The sequence below is a fragment of the Nerophis lumbriciformis genome, linkage group LG24 (genome assembly GCF_033978685.3).
Source record: "Nerophis lumbriciformis linkage group LG24, RoL_Nlum_v2.1, whole genome shotgun sequence".
Taxonomy (NCBI): Eukaryota; Metazoa; Chordata; class Actinopteri; order Syngnathiformes; family Syngnathidae; genus Nerophis; species Nerophis lumbriciformis.
In genome coordinates this window covers 9,912,883-9,935,816 of record NC_084571.2, presented here as the reverse complement: position 1 = coordinate 9,935,816, position 22,934 = coordinate 9,912,883, and the positions used below count along the sequence as shown (strand labels likewise).

The following is a 22,934-nucleotide window of genomic DNA, read 5'->3' as shown; positions in this document are numbered from 1 at the left end:
TTGAACAACTTAAGCTGTACATCAAGCAAGAATGGGAAATAATTCCACCTGCAAAGCTTCAAACATTGGTCTCCTCGGTTCCAAAATGTTTACTGCGTGTTGTTAAAAGGAAAGGCCATGTACCGTAACACAGTGGTAAAAATGCCCGTGTCAACTTTTTTGCAATGTGTTGCTGCCATTACATTCTAAGTTATGATTATTTGCAAAAAAAAAATCTAGTTTCTCAGTACGAACATTAAATATCTTGTCTTTGCAATCTATTCAATTGAATATAAGTTGAAAAGGATTTGCAAATCATTGTATTCTGTTTTTATTTACCATTTACACAACGTGCCAACTTCCCTGGTTTTGTATTGTCTGTATATATATATATATATATATATATATATATATATATATCCATCCCATCCATTTTCTACCGCTTATTCCCTTTGGGGTCGCGGGGGGCGCTGGAGCCTATCTCAGCTACAATCGGGCGGAAGGCGGGGTACACCCTGGACAAGTCGCCAACTCATCGTATATATCATATATATATATATATATATATATATATATATATATATATATATAACAATACACTGCATTGTATCAGTGTGTGTGTGTGTGTGTGTGTGTGTGTATAATCGTTACCTCTGCTGACTCCAAGTCTTTGTTGTAAGCTTTTGGTGGGAACCTCATTGCCTGAAAGACAAACATAGGAAACATCACACCTCATGTGATCATGTGACCTGTGTGCACAGTCATGTGATCATGTGGTTACCTTGACAGACATGTTGTGTATGTCCAAGCAGAACGAGATTCTCTGGTGGAAAGCCAGCTGCGGTTCTCGGGTCCCGTAGATGTCCATGGTCTCTTTGGATTGGACAAAGCCTTTCTCGTGGTTGATGCTCGCCTCGATCACACAGTCTCTGATGGCCTACGCACGCACGCACGCACACATGCACACACACACTGGTGTCACTGTGGAGCTGAGTAGTGGTGTGAGAAACATAGGGCTGGGTGGATCAAATGATATCAATATATATCGCGACACACAATCGATATTACTAAAACATGCGTTTGACAGACTATATATTATATATATATATATATATATATATATATATATATATATATATATATATATATATATACATACACACACACACATTTTGGTCATAAGAAATCGGACGTTGCAAAGCAAGGTTGGTTGCATTAACAAAGGCACACGCTCTATGGTAACCGAGCAACGCAGAAAATGATCACTGATCAGTGGAAGAGACCAGCCAATCAAATAAGTGTTGTCTGCTGGTTGCTTCTTTGCATGGAGTGAGAAGAGACAGTGAAAATGAATAAATTGTATATAAAAGAGGAAAAGTCACCTGGACAGGTTTTGGATTTTTTGAAAGGGACCGTAGTCAGACAAATGTGGTCTGTAAATGATGCACCAAGATCTCTAACACCACACCACGTTAGCCTTGCTCACCCTTTAGAGCACAGCTGTAACTTCCTGGCACTTTACAATAACATTACAATAATTGAGTAGTGTTGACAAACGTTGTTCTATCTGTTGCAGTTGCATTGCAAAATAATACAGAATAAATTGTTATGCGTTTATTTTGTTTAGAGTTCAGATGGGATTTGATTTTGTGCGCGGCATATATTTGCTGTGCGCAGCAAACGCCTGCGCACCTTCGAGGTAAAGTTGCTTGTATCGTGACACAGTTTTCAGAAGTGTTGGGAATTTTGCCGTTAGAGTAAACCAGTGTTGACAAACATAAAATCCAATTATATTTAATTTAATCTTGTCGATGGGTGGGACAAATTCGGAATATATCCAATTACATCTCTTTAATAGCATCAAATATGGGAGAGGGGTTAGAGCAACGATGTCGAGCCAATTAGATACCTTTCCTTCCTTGTTTAGGAAGTTGAAATTCTGTTCAGCAGCGCCAAAACAAAAATGTGTGGATTTTTTCCACCCCGTTAGATGTGAATAGTAAAGAGGGCACCTTTTATTTTTGGCGCCATCAGCCAGGCTGTAAGTGAGCTACGTGCATTTACTGCTTCTACTGCACTCAAACACATGATGAAGGCATGCATCGTAACTCCCTTTCACAACAACACACATACAGTACATATCCAGAGCCGTAGCATTAAAATGCTTCTCTGTGTAAATAAGTGGACAATACATAAACTTTGAGACGTGATGCAGCTGACCTGATGATAAATTAGTTTGAAAATAATGTTTGTGTATCATTCATAAGACTACTACTTCTCAGTTTTGTAAATATTGCGATTGTGTGTAAAGTCAATTTAAGTATTAGGCCATCTCGTTAAGATAATTGTTGTGATGGTTGATAAAACGTGGATGAAGGATACTTTATTTTATTTATTTAACTTGTATTTTTTTTATTTCACTACTTAAAGGCCAAATGCTCTTTTGTGTCTTTTTACCTAAGTTCAATATCTAATGTTTACAGAATATTTTTTTTATAGATTTTTATTGCTCTGCATATCATACGGCAGACTGCAATCTATTGCGTTCAGATAAATGCCAAATGTTCTAAAATACTGAACACAGTGTTTGTATTCTTCAATCAGTAAATATAAACATATTTGACCTTAAAATGTCATCAAACGTAAAAATAACGAAATGAAACATAACATTTGTTACTTTGCTGAGTAACTGCCGTATTTTCCAGACTATAAAGCGCACTTAAAATCCTTTTTTTCCTCAAAACTCGACAGTGCGCCTTATAACCCAGTGCGCCTAATGTAAAGAATAAGTTTGGTTGACCTCACCCACCTCGAAGCTATTTTATTTGGTACATGGTGTAATGATAAGTGTGACCAGTTTACACAGAAGAGATACTTGTAGACTGCAATATCACTCAAGTCAACAACACCAACATTTTATATGTTCCATTGAAAATATAGAACATTACACACGGCACTCAAAAATCTATCAAAATGTTTTAGTACGACTTCGGTAAGCTATGAAGCCGCACCACTTAAAGGATTGTCGTCGCATTAAACATACGAGTATTATTATGGTGTGTGTATAAGGTAAGACATATCATCTGGCGTTTTGTTTTGCAATATTACGCAAAAGCAACTTTTCTTACCTTCTGGTATCTGCTGATCTGTATTTGGGATCTGCATAAATCCTGAAAAATTGCACATGTCCGCGCCAACACCGTAGTTGATAAGCTTCTTCTTTTCCCTCTGTCTTCTTGTTATGGGACATTCATCCTTCGCTGTTGCCATTTCTAATATAAAGTAGTGTCAAGTTCTTACTTATATCTGTCAGTAAACTCGCCATGAAAGCGCTAAAACATGCCGGTGTAGTGACTTTACATTATTCACCCAAGGAACTTTAGTTATTAGACAGTTCCGGTCGGACGGTTTTACACGGGACACATTTCCGGTGTTGTTGTTTCCGTAGGAGGAGATGCTGCTTCGTTTTTGATTTAAGTAAAGTCTGAATGTCAATAAAACAGTTAGCTCCATCTTTTAACACTTCTTCCACTCCCGTCATTGCACGCTACACCGTTACAACAAAGATGACGGGGAGAAGACGCTGTCGAAGGTGAGCCACGTAAATAAGACCGCCCACAAAACGGCGCATCCAGAAGCAACTGTCAGAAAGCGGCTTGAAGATGATCTGTAAAACATCATCTATGCAACATTTTGACCAAAGAACCACCATTACAGACCACAAGGAAGTGTTTTCCATTTGGAAAAATAAAATAATATGACTCCTTTAATGCGCCCTATAATATATGAAAAAAGATAAAAAAATAGACCATTTGTCGGTAGGGCCCCTTATAATCCGATGCGCCCTATGGTCTGGAAAATACGGTAGTTATTCCTATAATGTGGTAACCGAGTTACTAAATCAATGACGTTTTGAGAGAAGTCATTTGTAACTATAATGACTTTTTTAAGGTAAGATGACCAACAATAGAGAAGAAGCATGTGGAAGCTACCTTAGCCACGATGAACTCTGCGTCTTCTGGACTGTCCAGCTGCAGCTTGAGCGCGATGTCGGCCAGCGAGATGCGAGAGTAGGAAAGGCTGATCATGCGCACACCTGAAAACACACACACGGTTGTCCGTCTGTAGAGCGTGTGACGTCACAGCGGGGGTGCAGAGCGGCCGGCTCACCGGTCTTGATGACGTTGTGTCTCAGGCGGATGATGAGCGTGTACGTGCCGTCGGCCTGGAACTTCTCTCCAAACTGCTCCAACACCTGGTTGAACTTGGACAGGTTGCCCGTTCTCACCGCTGCACGTGCACACACACACACAACAATCATCGACGGTCACCATGGCTGGTGTCCTGCAGCAGGCGGCGCTAACGGTAGCCAGCACTGACCCTGAGTCAGCAGGAAGTAGGGCATCAGAGACCTCTTGAGTGAAGGCTGTCTGAACTGAAGTCTGTCAGGAATTTCTCCTAGCAACAACTCCACCACGATCAGCAGCTTGTGAACCTGCACGCACATGCACACGCTTGCTGCATGGTGGCTAAAAGTGTGTGTGTGTGTGTGTGCCTCTACCGTCTGTTTGAAGCCCACAGCAGTGTGTTGGGGTGCTTTCCTCAGTGCGTTGGTTAGAGTCCTGCGAGCCTCCGAGTACTCCAGTTGGATGGCTTTAATGCGACCTGCATGTCACATGACACCTGGGTCAGGAATACAAAAAAAACTAGGGCTGGGCGATAAAAGGGTATTAATATATATTGCCAATAAAAAATGCATTGGATAAAATATTTCATTTTTTTACCATCTTTGTCAGAAGAAATCAGAAGTTGCGAAGCTTATTGTTAAGTGTTCAATTTGATTCTACAATTTTGTTTGCATGTTCTCCCCGTGACTGCGTGGGTTCCCTCCGGGTACTCCGGCTTCCTCCAACCTCCAAAAACATTGCACCTGGGGATAGGTTGATTGGCAACACTAAAATTGGCCCTAGTGTGTGAATGTGAGTGTGAATGTTGTCTATCTATCTGTGTTGGCCCTGCGATGAGGTGGCGACTTGTCCAGGGTGTACCCCGCCTTCCGCCCGAATTCAGCTGAGATAGGCTCCAGCACTCCCCGCGACCCCGAAAGGGACAAGCGGTAGAAAATGGATTGATGTTTATATTGTTTGAATTTTCCATTTTTGGGTTGATATTTACTTTCTGCCTTGATAGCTGAGGATATTATAACCAGAGGATGGTTACATTTGAGATAATACATTTTTTTCCTGCTCCTTATTTTCTATAGGTCATAAAAAATATTAATAATTCTCGATATCAACTGATATAAAAAACACATATTGTGACATAGTTCTCAGCCATATTGCAAAGCCCTAAACATAACAAAAAGAAAATACTATTTATAAATATTATATTTTAGATCATGTATAAATCCAGTGCACCTGTGTAGTAAAGGTATCGGGCCCACTCGTTGTTATTGGCGAGTTCAGGGAAGACGGACTTGGAGACAAGCTTCTCGGCCTGGTCGTACAGGTTGAAGTGCAGGTAGTTCCTCAGCAGGAGGTTCAGAAGAACCGCCTGGCCGTCGGCGTCATGGCGCAGAGTCGCCGTGCGTAGGCGAGTGTGCAGGAAGCTGCGGGCGGCGAGGACGGAGGGTCAGCTGATGCCAGAGAGGCATGAGAGACGTACGAGACGCATACCTGCGGATGGTATCGAACTGGCCCAGGAACTCGTAGACTCGGGCGTGGTAGTAATAACACTTGGCGGCCACCAGGTCCAGAGCCCTGCGGTTCTTGGAGGCGATCTTGTGCAGCAGGTCATCAGCCACTTTCTGCGCCTGGAGCCAACAGTCACACGATGAGAGACGGACCAATAGGAGTGCGCCTAGCGAGGCGCAGCGTGTTGCCCTGACCTCGGTGAACCTCTTGTTGTTGGTCAGGTGGACCACCAGCAGCAGCTGCAGGTAGGCTTCAACCTCCGGTAGCAGCGGATTAGACGCTGCCTTCCCCGTCCTGGGACGAAACGGAACGTCTCCGTCCACCATGTCCATTGGCTGAGCGCAAACATGGGGCAGTCAGACGCCTGTAGGAAGACGGCGTGACTCGCACCGACTCACCTCGTCCAGGAAGGCCAGCAGGAAGTCTCTGGTGGCGGCGTTGTTGGTGAAGAAGCCGCCTATGGCTTTGTGCAGCACCAGCGTGTTGAGGCGGCGACTCATGGACGGCAACGCTCGCAGCGCTCGCAGGACGAAACGCGGCTCCTTCCCCGACACGGCCTTCTCGATCTGCTTGACGTGCTCCTTGATGTCTGACCGCCAAGACAAGAACTCAGTGACTTCATTGTGTAAGCAAGATTTAAAGAGAACTGCACTTTTTGGGGGGAAATTTTGTCTATCATTCACAACTTCAGAATTCATGTTTTTCTTTTTTATGCATTCTAACTCGTAAAATATGGCAAGTATGAGGTGGCTAACAACAGCAGTACACTATTCCGCCCATAAAGTCCTGTAAAAAACATCTATCCAAAAACCGCCAACAATACAATACGCTAACACAGAGGAACTACTTTTAGTAACACCACGCATTGATCACAGAGAGCGAACGTGCTTGTGCTGCTATATTGACACATTGAGCAGCTGCATCGCTTCTGAGTTGGCGAAAGTTAATTCTCGATCATAAGTCATGTTTTTCACCTGGATAGTAGAAGGTTTTTGACAGAAACCGAGAAGTTGGGTCAGCTTTGACATTCAACTTAGATTCGTAGATGGTGAGAGAGACACGAAAAGACGCTTGTTTTTTAACCTACGTGAGGTTTATGATTAATTCTTCATAAAAACAGGAAGATATGAACATCCCATCAGTCGGCACCCCAGTGAGAGCAGACTTTGTTCAGAAAGTGATTGTTTTTACTATGTTCATAGTTTGCATATCTTGTTTAGCACTTAGCAATACTGCTACATGATGCTTCGTGTTTCACTAAAGCTGGATCAGTTGAGCACACAATTTCTAAAACTTGTAGATCATTCTCCTTATATTCAGGATAAAAACGTCTAAGTTGTTGGTCCATCATTTGTCCCAAAGTAGTCTTTATAGTCTCACTTGAATATGCCATGATTACCGGTAGTACTGTTGTTGAAGGAAAAAACGAATATTGTGATGCATTGGTGAAATTAATACACAGCCGTATGCTTAAAATGAGCAAAATACATAAATATTACATATTATTATGAATGTGCCTGTTACTACATTACATATATACTTACAACACATATATAAAACCTTGATGGAGGCATTATGGATGTTTTCGAGGGCCTTATAGTTGGAATAGAGCAACTCTAATTGACTTTATTGCTAGCTGACTCTTGCTAATGTTTCTTTGCGAATTAGATTGCATAAAAAAAGAAAAACACATGTGTTCTGGTCTTAATTAAAAACAGTGAATGAAAAAGAAAATCCAAAAAAGATGCTATAATAAATCTACATAACCTCAGCGTTTCTTCATGCACTTATTTCGCTCGTGTAATTTTATTACTGAGCTATAATTATGTTGCGTTAGCTCAGTGACGTCACCAGCTAGCTAACCGCCGGCGCTAATAAGCTAACTAAAGCTCGCGTACAAGACCTCGAGTTTAAGCGTGTTGGGTACGGGGAAGAACCACTATGTGGTGTCAGCGGTACCGGTCCACTTTACCGTCCAACGTGAGGCTGTCCAGTTCTTTGGGCTGCTTGGCCGAGCTAGCAGCCTCCGCCTCGGGCATCTCCACGTCCTGCGGCTCGGCGCCGACCTCCTTCGGCTTCTCGGCCTTCGAGTCCCGGTCTCGACCGCCCGCTCGGTCCCGCCGCTTGGCCGCGGTCTCCTTCATGATGTGTTCGGAAAAGAAGAAGTTCGCAGCGAAAAGACAAATTGGGACAAGCTGACGTCCTCTCAGATGTTTGCTACAATGACTGGCAACTATTTTGGAGCGCAAAGCATTGTGGGAGGAGACAGGCCGTACGAGTCGATCCTAGAAAGCATTCATAGGACCTAAATAATCGACTTCCGCCGTCATGCTCAGCGCAGTGCTGGAATGTGCAATAAACTTTTACTTTATATTCTTCATTTTTGAATTAGACGTAAAAAAAACGTGGTATAAATAGTTGATATACATAATCTCTAAAAGTTGGACTTCAGGTGTCTGAGGGGTGGGGCTTGTGCTAACTCCTCCTACCATCTGAACTCAGCTGATAGAGCAGTCAGAGGTCTGAAGGAACATCCACTAGTTTGATCTTGTCTTCACTGGCACACAATGTCCAGCAAGGAGGACACATCATGAAGACACTCGGGGACGAGAACACCCTTCCTCCTCCTCCTCTTCCTCCTCCTACTTTTCCTGGGACAATCCACGAGGACGGTCCACTGGACGTCCAAATGGACAGCAGCTCTGAGGAGAGCGAAGACATGGCGGCGGCGTTGTTGTCGTTCGACAGGGAAGAGTTACCGTGGCAACAGAGGGAAGAGGAGGAGCGCGATGAAGTGGAGACCAAGGCGGTGGCGTCTTCTCCGGACGGACGCTTTCTCAAGTTCAACATCGAGATCGGCCGAGGATCCTTCAAGTCCGTCTACAAGGGTCTCGACACTGAGACCACCGTGGAGGTAGCCTGGTGCGAGTTGCAGGTACCACAGGTGCACACACACGCCAAACACACACACACACTTTTTGTGCCACCTTGACCTCTTGGGCTACGATTGGCCTGCAGTGATGTCACCGCAGGCCTCATCAAGCAGCTGCATGCGCGTGTGAGATAAAGCGCATACGATGACTCAGCGCTTGACAGAGCCCACCAGCGCCATCTGGCTGGTGTTGATAACAGCACACAAACATGCTGACGACCTTTCACCCCGTAGACGCAGCGTCTGAGCAAGGCGGAGCGTCAGAGGTTCACCGAGGAGGTGGAGATGCTGAAAGGTCTCCAGCATCCGAACATCGTACGCTTCTTCGACTCGTGGAAGTCGTCGCAGAGAGGTCCCAAGTGCACCATCCTGGTGACAGAGCTCATGACCTCAGGGACCCTCAAGACGTGAGTTTGCTGAGGTACCCGCCCACTACTTCCTGTCTCACGGACTCCTCCCCCTCAGGTACTTGCGCAGATTCCGTCAGATGAAGCTGAAGCTGCTGAAGCGCTGGAGCTTCCAGATCCTCAAAGGTCTGCACTTCCTGCACTCGCGCTGCCCCCCCATCCTGCACCGCGACCTCAAGTGCGACAACATCTTCATCACGGGACCCTCTGCCTCCGTCAAGATTGGAGACCTGGGCCTCGCTACGCTCAAGAAGGCCTCCTTCGCCAAGAGTGTTATCGGTAAGAGCCTCTGCGATGACATCACAATAACTGCGTTTCCATTACCTCTAGCAATGCGCAAAACCTAAATATCGCAGTAAGAAACTGGTAATGGAAACATCCATATTTGGAAAAACCTTTCAAATATCGCAGAAAATGTTTTGCGCTCTCATTGGTGTTTTTTGGGTTTTGGGTGCCTTCCCGCCAATAGAGGCTGGCCCACAGGCTCATAGAGACTCACATGCCCAAACAATGTCAAGGTGGCCATAAATCTCTGATCTGTCAGCTGGGGGCCAGCAAGGTGGCACCGCCGCACCGGGCCGTTTCGCAGGTCGTCCAATAGAGGCTGACCTGCAGGCTTGTAAAGACCCACATGCCTGAACAATCTCAAGAGGGTTGTAAGTCTCCGATCGGTCGACTGAGGGGGACCGAGGCGGCACGTCTCGCAGGCCCCTTCCCGGAAATAGAGGCTGACCTGCAGGTTCGTAGAGACCCACATGCCCGAACAATGTCATAGGGGCCATTTATGCTGCTTTCGTCTTCTACTGACAACCACAGCAACAGCAGTGGCTGCAAACTGTAATCACAGCTCCAAAACCATGGAGTTGCAAAGCTTCCAACTTCCTCAAAGTGGAGTCTTCCAGGATATGATTTTACGAGAATTACAGCTCATGACGCAAAACATAATTTAATGGAAACACTTACAAGTCGCAAATTTTAGAAATATCGCTTTTTATTTTGCGAAAAACTGCAATGGAAACGCATCAATGGGCGTGCCATGCCTTCAGGGACGCCAGAGTTCATGGCCCCGGAAATGTACGAGGAAAAGTACGACGAGGCCGTGGACGTCTACGCATTCGGAATGTGCATCCTGGAGATGGCCACGTCCGAGTATCCGTACTCGGAGTGTGAGAACGCCGCCCAGATCTACCGCAAAGTCACCAACGTAAGTAGCGTCCAGCTGAGTTGGTCTCTGCCTCATCCGCACGTCTCACTTGCTTCACCTCGCAGGGAATCAAACCTGACGCCTTCTCCCAAGTCCAAGTGGTGGAGCTGAAGGAGATCATCGAGGGTTGCATCCGCACTAACATCAGCGAGAGGTAGGACTTGCTGGACCGTTAGCATCATTAACTTCACGCCTCCTGACCCTCCCCTCACACCTTTAGATACACAGTCCAGGACCTTCTGGACCACCGCTTCTTCCAGGGCCGGCTGGGCGTCCACGTGGAGCTGGCCGAGGACGACGATGGGAGGAAAGCGGCGCTGAAACTGTGGCTGAGGATGGACGGCACCAAGCGGCTCCATGGCAAATACAAGGACAACAACGCCATCGAGTTTCTCTTTGAGCTCTACAAGGACGTTCCGGAGGAGGTGGCCCAGGAGATGGTAGCGCCTGATCATGTCACCGTCATGAGCTTGCCCGCCCTCACCTGCTCCGCCTCCTTCCAGGTGGTGCTGGGCTTTGTGTCCGAGGGCGACTACAAGCTGGTGGCCAAGACCCTCAGAGACCGCGTCACCGCCATAAAGCACCAACGCGAGGAGCGCCGCCGCTTGGCTCAGGGCGACTTGCAGGAGGCAGGCAGGGAACGCCAGACTTCTAGTCAGCAAGGACCCGCGAGCTCACCTACTGCGGAACAGGTGACCACTGCAATGCGTTCACGTGTGTCAATGTTACCTGTAGTTTAGGGTGCCAATGAGCAATCTTATGTCACAAATCCAACAGAACGCCGCTCCAAGACAAGCCCCGCCCACCAGCAGCAGGACCCAAGGAGACGGGAACAAGTTGGCGGCTAGAGACAGTCAGACTTGAGTACTTTGTCGTTGGCCTGTAGTTCGTCTTTCCGCCCTTGACATTGTCCCCTTCTTGTTGTCAGGTGTCCGACACAATGCAGAAGCTCCGCCTCTTCCTGTCATTCCCAGGGCCCGTGCGTCAAAGCCTCCGCCCCTTCCTGTGCTGCGCTTCCCCAGGGTAAGCAGGGGGCGTGGCCAAGATTGGCGCAGCAGCTAACATTTTGTTTGTCGTTCCCACAGAGCATCGCAGTGTCGGAGCGACCACCATCCGTGTCAGTCGGCGGCTTTTCTTCACCTGTGGACAGGTAACGCCCCCACATCAACCTTCCTCCAAAGATGCTACTTCTCCTTCTGCCTCACAGCTGCGCCTCTGACGTGACCTCGGGTTTGAGCGACGGCAACGACGGCCAATCGGAAAAGAGAAACCAGGAAGTGAGTGGCAGGAAGTTGAGGAAAAGAACGTGGGCGCGCCTGAGGATCACAGGGGTGAGAAGACCAACACTGGGTACTTCAAGGCAGACGCATCTGTGTTTGTGTAACGTCACCTGCGTCCTTACAGGTGTCCAACCTGGGCGACCGTGTGGTGGAATGTCAGCTGACCACCCACGACAGCAAGATGGTCACCTTCAAGTTCGACCTGGACGGAGACGACCCCGAAGACATCGCCTCTGTGATGGTGAGGCAAGCCTGGGCCCTTACTTCCTGTGAAGATTATACCTGCTACATGCTATATCACTACTATACATACTATATCACTACTATATACATACTATTTTTGTTGTTTAAATGTGCTATATAAATAAAGTGGATTGGATTGGATTGTCACACCTGCCAGCTTGTCCCATTTCAGTCCTAACATGTCCAAACACGCATTTACCTATGTCAGGGGTCGGCAACCCGCGGCTCCGGAGCCACATGCGGCTCTTTGATCACTCTGATGCGGCTCAGCTGTATACTTGCCGACCCCCCCGATTTTCCCGGGAGACTTCCGGATTTCAGTGCCTCTCGCAGAAAACTCCTGGGATTAATATTCTCTGATTTTCACCCTTACAATAATAATAAGGGCGTGCCATGATGGTATAGAATTTAGCGCCCTCTACAATCTGTATTAACAGCGTGCCAGCTCCGCCTCTTGTTGTATGCATCTTCTGCTTGCACACGTAAGTGACAGCAAGTCATACTTGGTCAACAGCCACACAGGTTACACTGACGGTGGCCATATAAAACAACTTTAAGACTCTTACTAATAATGCGCCACACTTTGAACCAAAACCAAACAAGAATGACAAACACATTTCGGGAGAACATCTGCACCTTAACACAACATAAACACAACAGAACAAATACCCAGAATCCCATGCAGCCCTGACTCTTCCGGGCTACATTATACACCCCTGCTACCACCAAACCCCGCCCCAACCCCAACCCTGCTCCCTCACACATCACAACACGAACATTATTGCTTTTGCACTTTTGGCTTCTTATTAAATAACTTTTTTAAATAGATTCAATCTTGCACGTGGAAACTTTAAATGTGGGCTTTAGTTGATATAACACTCCCGTCAGGGGGTGCATTCTACGCTGGGGGTGCATTATCCAGCACAGGCATTATCAGCGCAACAGAGTCCAATAAGCACTCCTTAATAAACTCTCCGTCAGAAAACCAGAAAACGCCTACTTTTTCTGGCGATTTTGTGAGGAATGACGAAACTTGTCCTGACAGCTGCATCTCTGGGGTGTGAAATTTGGCAAAAAGTCCTTGTTGGGTTTGCAGTTTTACCATCAACGCATCAGCCTCCCTTGCGCGCGCTTCATCAGACAGATTCCGGTATTTTTCCTCGTGCTTCGTTGTGTAGTGGCGATTCAAATTATATTCTTTAAACACAGCAACCTGTGTACCACAAATTAAGCACACGGCTTTACCTTTAATTTATGTAAAGAAATACTTGGCAGTCCATGTCTTGTTGGAAACACGGCATTTGTATATCAACTTTTCTCTTTTTAGCGTCTCATCACTTGTCGCTGTGCACCTTCACTCACAGGTTACACCCGGACATACGCCCAAAAATAACACTTTTCAAAATAAAAGCAGCACAGTTGTATTGCGCGCACGACATAGATGTTTTTTAAACTTTATTTTGTAATTCATGATTGGCCTCACACGGGCCGGACAGGGACGCACGAAGGGCCGGATGTGGCCCGTGGGCCGCAGAATGCCCAGGTCTGGTATATACTATATCACTACTCTATATACTATATACTGTATATACTATATCACTACTCTATGTACTATATACATACTATATACTGTACATACTATATCACTACTATATATACTATATCATATATACTGTACATACTATACCGCTACATAGTTAAATACAATATCACAATTTTTGTGTTTTATTTTGGTTTTATGTCATTTATAGTTTGAGTCATTTAAGTAGTTTATCTCAGTTTCATGATGTCTTTGACAGATCCACAGAGACTTCATCCTGCGGCCTGAGAGAGAAGAATTCATCATGCGCATGTATGACATCATCGACAGGGCGGAGTCAACGATACATCAGCACCAGCGGCCAAAAGACGCCCCGCCCCTTCCCGAGTCCCAGGTGTGTTGGAACAAACAGCAGCAGGAAGTGACCCGCACTGACTTCCTGTCTGTCTGTGTCACCAGCAAAAGACAGCAGCTCAGAATCTCCCCAGGACGCCATCCAGCTCATCGCTAACTGGTAAGACGGAAGGATGCTAACGTCCTCATGCTAACGTCTACAAGCTAATGTTTTCATGCTAACATCCTCATGCTAACGTCCTCCTACTAATGTATTCCTGCTAACATCTTCATAATAACCTCCTCGTGCTAACATCCTCATGCTAACATTGTCGTGCTAACGTCCTCATGCTAATGTTTTAATGCTAACGTTCCCATGCTAACATCCTCATGCTAACGTCCTTGTGCTAATGTCCTCATGCTAACATCCTCATGCTAATGTATTCCTACTAACGTCCTCATGCTAACATCCTCATGATAATGTATTGTAGGCTCCAGCACCCCCCGCGAACCCGAAAGGGAGAAGCGGTAGAAAATGGATTGATGGATGGATCCTCAAGCTAATGTCCTCATTCTCACATCCTCGTGCTAAAGTCCTCATGTTAATTTCTTCATGCTAACGTCCCCATGCTAACATCCTCCCTTGTCCAGACGGCCGTAGCTGCCGCCATTACACAGTTATTCAGGTAGCCTCCGTGTGAACGCCCCCTCCTCTAATGAGTGCCCTCACCTGTCTTTCTGCACAGAAGCTCCGCCTCCTTCGCCGTATCACCCCATGTCTCCCCACTTCCCCCCTTACTCCTCCCTCCTCACTCCCCCCGCCTCCCCGGTGGCTCAGTGGCCCCCCCCCGACCAGCCCCTTTTCTCGCTAGCTAACATGCTATCGTTAGCCATGAGCGTGGCCCAGTCCTTCATGCCCCCCCACGGGACCCCCACTCAGAGCTTCCCCTCCCAGGCCCCGCACCTTCCCTTCTCCCCCCCGTTGTCCCCCTCTTCGGGCTCGGAGCTCCGCCCTCAGGGCCACGCCTCCTGGTCTGCAACTCCGTCGCCTCAGCCAGGCGCCGCCCACAACAGCGGGCAATGGGCTTCACCCAGTTGGAGTCCGGGAGAGGTGAGTGGGTCAGTGTGGGGGTGGGGTATCAGTACTCACCTGTTGCTTTGTTCCAGCGTCAAAGTCCGCCGCAGCTTAGAGACGGCCTGGCTCCGCCCTCTCCTGGTAAATGACATCACTCGCCAGTGCCACGCCCTCGCCAGTGCGCCCTGATTGTGTTTGTTTCCTGCTGCAGGCCCCGCCCCCACCCCGCCTGCCGAGTCTCCTCCAGTAACAACGCCTTCCGCTTTCAGCGTTGGTCGTTTCCACGTGGCGCGCTCTGAGGACCCTGCGGATGGCCAACACCCTGAGCTCCGCCCACTTCAGAAGGCCACACCCACCACACACTCCCCGCCCCCGTCTCGGATGAGCCAATGCGAGAGCTCGGAGAGCATCACGGACGAAGAGAGCCAATCGGAGAGAGGGGAGGAGAGGAGGAGGAGGGGGGCGGGCCGCAGGCTGACTGGCAGCATGTGGGAGGGGCCACCTGCCGGCCAATCGCGCAACCGCCCCGCATCCTACGTCAGTTCTGACGAATCCGAGAACGAGGAGTCGTGTGAGGGGCTGAAGGAGCTACGGGAAAGGTGAACATGTTGCCATGGAAACACTTCCGTCAGCCGCGATGCTTTTGTAAGCCCCTGCCCCCTTGTCCCAGACACCTGTTGGAGGCGCACGAGCTGCAGGCCAATCAGAGGCGAGAGATCGAGGAGCTCTACCTGAGGATGGGAAAGGTCCCGCCCCTGGGCGTGGTCTCTCCGGCCGCCGTACTCAGCCGACAGCGCGGCTTCCCCCCCGCACGCAGAAACAGCCTTCAGCGAGTGGAAGTGCTGCCCCCCGCAGGTGGGTGGTTACATGGAGGAGGTCACATGACGAGTCACCTCACCTGTCCTGCTCTCCAGGTATCATGAGGAAGCGCTCGGTCAGCGGCGGATCTCAGGAGCGGCCGTGCAGAGGTGTGACCTTTGCCCCCGAACACACCTGCATGGTGAGCGAGACTGAAACGTCCTCATGCTACCATTCTCATGCTAACGCCTTTATGCTAACATCCTCATGTAAACACCCTCATTTAAACGCTTTCATGCTAACGTCCTCATTCTAACGTCCTCATGCTGATGTCTGGTAATGTCCTTATGCTAACATCCTCATACTAATGTCTGCTAACGTCTGCATGCTAATGTTCTCACTCGAACAACCTCATGCTAACGCCTTCATGCTAACGCCCTCATGCTAATGCATACCTGCCAACTTTTGAAATCAGAAAAACCTAGTAGCCAGGGTCCAGGGGCCGCAGGCCCCGGTAGGTCCAGGACAAAGTCCTGGTGGGGGGTTCAGGCTTCGCCCCCCGACGCAAAATGATTATTAGCATTCAGACAGGTTAAAATGTTGCAAAAACCATCACTTTTCTATCAGTCACAGTGACTTTTCAAAACAAAAATATTACAGCAAAAATCATATGGGTTGATTGACATGTTTATTCTGTAAGCTAACTTCAATAGTTTGAAACTATTTTGACAGTTAATGCCAGTTATCCTGTCAACCTTTCACAAGACTTCAATTTGTTAATTGAAAGTATAAACAGTATAAACACTTTTTACAGTAAACAAATGGTAAAACAGTACTAAACAATTCCATTAAAAAAAAAATTGGTGTCATTATTAACTTTCTGTCCAAGCTTGTATAATCTACTGCCTTGTTCAATTGTAAAAAATATTCTGTGCCTAAAATTCACATTTCTATCACAATTATCATACTGTAAACATGGTAAGCTAACTTCATTAAAATTAATAGTCCTGTCAATAGCATGGAATTACAATTCAAATGTCGTTTTTTTGTAAGCCTTTCAAAAGAATTCAAAATATGAAAAATTAATGAAAATTAATTTAAGCCATCAGACACTTGAAAAGTGGCACATCACATCTCTAATGTAATCATTTTAACTTTTCAACAGAAATAGCACTGCAAAAATATTAAGGACATACTTCTGTATTTTGGTAGTTATGCTGTCAACATTTAACAAGATTTCTTCAACTTGGACTTGAAAGCATAAATAGTATAAACACTTTTAACAGTATAACAGTACTAAACAATTCCAATAGATAACATTAGTGTCATTACCTTTTTGTGGCTAAAATCCGAAAAACGTTGAAAGTTTTCCACTTGTATTGCTAGCAACGGCATTAGACTTGTGTTTTTTTGTCCCAACGTGGTCTTTTACATCACTATTTCCTCCGTGTCCGATCGAAAAATCTTGTCTGCACAAGGTGCAATTCGCGTAGTTTTCACCCTTTTTGGAACGGATAATTATTCCCGGATAGGCTTTTGAATATTCTTCACGGAATGACTGCAGTTTTCTTTTCGGTTTAAGACTCGTTTGCGATTTTTCTCCGGCTGATTCCATGATCGTTCGCTCGTTTGGAAACAATGCCTCGTGCTTGGCAGCGGTGCTATAAATAGCCTCGCGCATTTAAAAAAAAATTTTTTTTTTAATTAATGAAAAACCGTATTTTTTATCACTGCAACCGTAACCCGGAATAGGTTGATGAAAACCGTACTAATTACGGGAAAACCGGAGTAGTTGGCAGGTATGCTAATGTCCTCATAAATCCTCATGCTGACATCCTCATGCTAACGTCCTCATGCTAACTTCCTCATGCTATTGCCCTCGTGCTGATGTCTGGTAATGTCCTTGCGTTAATGTCCTTATTAGAGATGTCCGATAACATCGGCCTGCCGATATTATCGGCCGATAAATGCTTTAAAATGTAATATCGGAAATTATGGGTATCGTTTTTTTTATTATCGGTATCGTATTTTTTTTATTAAATCAACATAAAAAACACAAGATACACTTACAATTAGTGCACCAACCCAAAAAACCTCCCTCCCCCATTTACACTCATTCACACAAAAGGGTTGTTTCTTTCTGTTATTAATATTCTGGTTCCTACATTATATATCAATATATATCAATACAGTCTGCAAGGGATACAGTCCGTAAGCACACATGATTGTGCGTGCTGCTGGTCCACTAATGGTACTAACCTTTAACAGTTAATTTTACTCATTTTCATTAATTACTAGTTTCTATGTAACTGTTTTTATATTGTTTTACTTTCTTTTTTATTCAAGAAAATGTTTTTAATTTATTTATCTTATTTTAATTTATAATTAAAAAAAAAAAAGGACCTTATCTTCACCATACCTGGTTGTCCAAATTAGGCATAATGATGTGTTAATTCCACGACTGTATATATCGGTATCGGTTGATATCGGTATCGGTAATTAAGAGTTGGACAATATCGAAATATCGGATATTGGCAAAAAAGCCATATCAATCAATCAATCAATGTTTATTTATATAGCCCTAAATCACAAGTGTCTCAAAGGGCTGCACAAGCCACAACGACATCCTCGGTACAAAGCCCACATAAGGGCAAGGAAAAACTCACCCCAGTGGGACGTCGATGTGAATGACTATGAGAAACCTTGGAGAGGACCGCATATGTGGGTAACCCCCCCCCTCTAGGGGAGACCGAATGCAATGGATGTCGAGTGGGTCTGACATAATATTGTGAGAGTCCAGTCCATAGTGGATCCAACATAATAGTAAGAGTCCAGTCCATAGTGCGGCCAGCAGGACACCATCCCGAGCGGAGACGGGTCAGCAGCGCAAAGATGTTCCCAGCCGATGCACAGGCGAGCGGTCCACCCCGGGTCCCGACTCTGGACAGCCAGCACTTCATCCATGGCCACCGGACCTGTGCCCCCCCCCCCCCCCCCCCCCTCCACAAGAAAGAGGGGAGCAGAGGAGAAAAGAAAAGAAACGGCAGATCAACTGGTCTAAGAGGGGGGTCTATTTAAAGGCTAGAGTATACAAATGAGTTTTAAGATGGGACTTAAATGCTTCTACTGAGGTAGCATCTCTAATTGTTACCGGGAGGGCATTCCATAGTACTGGAGCCCGAATAGAAAACGCTCTATAGCCCGCAGACTTTTTTTGGGCTCTGGGAATCACTAATAAGCCGGAGTTCTTTGAACGCAGATTTCTTGCCGGGACATATGGTACAATACAATCGACAAGATAGGACGCAGCTAGACCGTGTAGTATTTTATATGTAAGTAGTAAAACCTTAAAGTCACATCTTAAGTGCACAGGAAGCCAGTGCAGGTGAGCCAGTATAGGCGTAATATGATCAAACTTTCTTGTTCTTGTCAAAAGTCTAGCAGCCGCATTTTGTACCAATTGCAATCTTTTAATGCTAGACATAGGGAGACCCGAAAATAATACGTTACAGTAGTCGAGACGAGACGTAACGAACGCATGAATAATGATCTCAGCGTCGCTAGTGGATAAAATAGAACGAATTTTAGCGATATTACGGAGATGAAAGAAGGCCGTTTTAGTAACACTCTTAATGTGTGATTCAAACGAGAGAGTTGGGTCGAAGATGATACCCAGATTCTTTACTGATTCGCCTTGTGTAATTGTTTGGTTGTCAAATGTTAAGGTGGTATTATTAAATAAATGTCGGTGTTTAGCAGGACCGATAATCAGCATTTCCGTTTTCTTGGCGTTGAGTTGCAAGAAGTTAGCTGACATCCATTGTTTAATTTCATTAAGACACGCCTCCAGCTGACTACAATCCGGCGTCTTGGTCAGCTTTAGGGGCATGTAGAGTTGGGTGTCATCAGCATAACAATGAAAGCTAACACCGTATTTGCGTATGATGTCGCCTAGCGGCAGCATGTAAATACTAAAGAGTGCAGGGCCAAGAACCGAACCCTGAGGAACTCCGCACGTTACCTTAACATAGTCCGAGGTCACATTATTATGGGAGACGCACTGCATCCTGTCAGTAAGATAAGAGTTAAACCACGACAAGGCTAAGTCTGACATACCAATACGTGTTTTGATACGCTCTAATAAAATGTTATGATCGACAGTATCGAAAGCAGCGCTAAGATCAAGAAGCAGCAACATAGATGACGCATCAGAATCCATCGTTAGCAGTAGATCATTAGTCATTTTTGCGAGGGCTGTCTCCGTAGAGTGATTTGCCCTGAAACCGGATTGAAAAGGTTCACAGAGATTGTTAGACACTAAGTGTTCATTTAGCTGCTGTGCGACAATTTTTTCGAGGATTTTCGAAATAAAGGGAAGGTGGGACACCGGTCGGTAGTTTACCATGAGGTCAGGATCAAGGTTAGGTCTTTTGAGCAGAGGATGAATAACCGCTTTCTTGAATGCTAGGGGAACAGTGCCAGAGGAAAGTGATAAGTTTATAATATTTAGCACTGATGGACCTAATAATACAAGCTCCTTGATAAGTTTCCCAGGAAGTGGGTCAAGTAAACATGTTGTTTGTTTTATCCCACTTACACGCCGTAATAGTTCCTCTAATGTTATTTCATCAAAAAGAGAGAGACTATTTTGTATTGCAGTATCCGTCGTAGATACAGTTGTATCTGTGTTAATAGAACCCAGTTGTAGCTGGGATGCGTTGTCTTTAATCTCCTTTCTAATGAGTTCAATTTTCTTATTAAAGAAATTCATAAAGTCATCTGCCGAGTGGGTGGAGCTATTGGGAGGAGTCCCTTGTTGGGTTAGCGATGCTACTGTACTAAACAAAAATTTAGGGTCGTTTTTGTTGAGGCGGATGAGATTTGAGTAATATTTAGCTTTAGCTAAGGTAAGCATGCGTTTATACGATATTAAACTATCACTCCATGCTTGATGGAAAACCTCAAGCTTGGTCGCGCGCCATTTGCGTTCCAACTTTCTACATGATAATTTATGAGCTCTGGTTTCTTCTGTAAACCATGGGGTGCGCCTTTTAGGGGCCCTTTTTTGTTTTAGCGGTGCTATACTATCAATGGTTTCGCGCAGGGCATTGTCAAAGTTGTTAGTTAGGTTATCAATAGAGCCGACATAATTTGGGAATGGTGCCATTACCGAAGGCAGTAGGTCAGCAAGAGTCATCGCTGTGGCAGCATTAATGTTGCGGCTGCTATAGCAGTTATTATTATTATTAGTTTGTTGACAATGAGTCAGAACTTCGAATTTTATAAGGTAATGATCGGACATTACTTTAGTATACGGGAGTACCATAACTTTGGAGGTGGTGACACCCCTGACCAGCACTAGATCTATCGTATTACCATTGCGATGCATAGGTTCATTTATTATTTGTGTAAGACCACAGCTATCAATTATAGTCTGGAGCGCCACGCACTGAGGGTCCGATGGGGTATTCATATGGATATTAAAGTCCCCCATTATGATTATATTGTCTGCGTGCGTCACTAGATCAGCAACGAACTCTGAGAATTCATTGATAAAGTCAGAGTAGGGCCCTGGGGGGCGGTAGATAACAGCCATATCGAGAGGCAGCGGTGCGACAGACCTCATAGTAAGCACCTCAAACGATTTGTATTTATTATTTAGGTTAGGGGTAAGGTTAAAGTTTTCATTGTATATTAGTGCGACCCCCCCACCCCTTTTGAGGGGACGGGCAATATGCGCATTCGTATAGTTAGGAGGAGATGCCTCATTTAGCGCAAAAAAATCGTCTGGTTTGAGCCAGGTTTCGCTAAGACCAATGACGTTAAGATTGTTGTCTCTAATGACCTCATTAACTAATAACGTTTTGGGAGACAATGATCTTATGTTTAAAAAGCCCATATTATAAGTATTGGGCTGTTTTGACGAGTTTTTGTTTAAATTATCCGTAGTAGCAATATTAATAATGTTGCGTTTATTATACATAGTGCACTTTAAATAGTTTCGACCATATCTAGGAATTGATACGACAGGAATTTTCAGATTGTTTGCTTGATGCTGCGATAGACTGAACGCATCATGATTTGCCACCTCAGTAGAATGCATATCTACCTCTGACACATTCACAACAGAAAACACATTATGTGAGTTGTGTATTATTCTAAGAGACTTGCTATGCGTACAGAAATTATCCAGCCTGGCGCTGGCTAGTTCTAGCTTAACTGACTCCTCACCCGGACTAGCAGGCTCTGTAATTGCCTGTGACCGGGCTTGCTCTAGTGTAGTTAGTCAAATGTGACTTAAACAGTAGTCTATGTTTTTAGCCAGGATGATGGCGCCTTCCTGGTTAGGGTGAAGGCCGTCTCTCATCAGCAAGCCTGGTTTGCCCCAGAAAGAGGGCCAATTATCAATAAACGTTAGTCCCTGTTGTCTACAGAAGCTAGCCAGCCACTTGTTAAGCGAGACTAATCTGCTATATCTCTCATCATTGCCTCTCGCAGGCAGGGGGCCAGAGACAATTACTCGATGCCTGGACATCTTTCTAGCGAGATCACAAGTCCTGGCTATGTTTCTCTTTGTAATCTCTGACTGTCTCATTCTAGTGTCATTGGAGCCAACGTGTACAACTATATTCGCATAACTAGTGGTGCGATTAGCCTGTCGTATGCTAACATCCTCATGCTAATGTCCTTATGCTAACTTCATCATGCGATGTCCTCATTCGAACAACCTCATGCTAATGTCCTCATAAATCCTCAGTCTAACGTCCTCATGCTGATGTCTGTTGTGAAGTGAATTATATTTATATAGCGCTTTTCTCTAGTGACTCAAAACGCTTTACATTGTGAAACCCAATATCTAAGTTACATTTTTAAACCAGTGTGGGTGGCACTGGGAGCAGGTGGGTAAAGTGTCTTGCCCAAGGACACAACGGCAGTGACTAGGATGACAGAAGCGGGGATCGAACCTGGAACTCTCAAGTTGCTGGCACGGCCACTCTACCAACTGAGCTACACCGTCCCTGTTAATGTCCTAATGCTAACATCCTCATGCTAATGTCTGCATGCTAATGTCCTCATGCTGACGTCCTTATGCTAACGTCCTCATGCTAACCTTTGACCTTTCAGCCTCCCATCAACGCCAACATTAATGAAGAAGCAACGTGACGGCCGGCGTGCCATTGTTCGAATCCCAGAAAGTTTTGGTGTGCGGCAAATGTTGTGGCCTCAGGTGGCTACGCCTTCTTTTTCCACCTGCGAAGCCCCCCAGTGGCCACGGCAACGAGACAAGAGCACATTGGTTGAATGAAGTGGATTAGCTTATCGGATTGTTGTCAGCTGTGTTGTCACGGAAACGTCATGAATTCTAATAATGAATAACAATTATTATTCATCATGATGTATGTCTGCATAATCAACGAGCTAATGTCATGAATAAATATTTAAATAATTA

General features: G+C 45.5%; 2 protein-coding genes across 3 annotated transcripts in view; one reads left to right on the top strand and one right to left on the bottom strand.

Moving 5' to 3' along the window:
• The window catches only part of psmd3 (proteasome 26S subunit, non-ATPase 3), a 13,141-nt gene extending 5,178 nt beyond the window's left edge, over positions 1-7,963 (bottom strand). Inside the window, exons 1-11 of the mRNA XM_061981541.2 lie at positions 7,645-7,963; positions 6,071-6,261; positions 5,867-6,007; positions 5,655-5,791; positions 5,397-5,587; positions 4,541-4,644; positions 4,360-4,474; positions 4,150-4,269; positions 3,972-4,075; positions 761-916; positions 631-681 (exon numbers count right to left, since the gene is read on the bottom strand). Coding sequence (XP_061837525.1) covers positions 631-681; positions 761-916; positions 3,972-4,075; positions 4,150-4,269; positions 4,360-4,474; positions 4,541-4,644; positions 5,397-5,587; positions 5,655-5,791; positions 5,867-6,007; positions 6,071-6,261; positions 7,645-7,816 — 1,482 coding nt within the window. The 5' untranslated portion in view covers positions 7,817-7,963. The remainder of the gene's footprint in view (positions 1-630; positions 682-760; positions 917-3,971; positions 4,076-4,149; positions 4,270-4,359; positions 4,475-4,540; positions 4,645-5,396; positions 5,588-5,654; positions 5,792-5,866; positions 6,008-6,070; positions 6,262-7,644) is intronic.
• Positions 7,900-22,934, top strand: LOC133620234 (serine/threonine-protein kinase WNK4-like). 2 transcript variants are annotated; one of them, XM_061981539.2, is made up of 20 exons: positions 7,900-8,616; positions 8,839-9,011; positions 9,070-9,290; positions 10,058-10,215; positions 10,281-10,369; positions 10,436-10,655; positions 10,719-10,907; positions 10,993-11,068; positions 11,144-11,238; positions 11,301-11,365; positions 11,423-11,546; positions 11,620-11,736; positions 13,538-13,672; positions 13,738-13,792; positions 14,358-14,722; positions 14,779-14,827; positions 14,898-15,285; positions 15,357-15,541; positions 15,601-15,686; positions 22,610-22,934. In XM_061981539.2, exons 1-20 carry the CDS (start codon positions 8,263-8,265, stop codon positions 22,646-22,648), a joined length of 3,183 nt encoding a protein of 1,060 aa, XP_061837523.2. In that variant the 5' UTR covers positions 7,900-8,262; the 3' UTR covers positions 22,649-22,934. The 2 variants fall into 2 exon arrangements, with proteins under 2 accessions (XP_061837523.2, XP_061837524.2); XM_061981540.2 differs by having other exon boundaries at positions 7,901-8,607.

Coding starts and splice junctions, on each gene's coding strand:
- LOC133620234 (XM_061981539.2), top strand. CDS start 8,263: ATGAAGACACTCGGGGACGAGAACACCCTTCCTCCTCCTCCTCTTCCT. Junction 13,673..13,737: donor CGCCCCTTCCCGAGTCCCAG/GTGTGTTGGAAC, acceptor CTGTGTCACCAG/CAAAAGACAGCAGCTCAGAA. Junction 15,286..15,356: donor CTGAAGGAGCTACGGGAAAG/GTGAACATGTTG, acceptor CCCTTGTCCCAG/ACACCTGTTGGAGGCGCACG.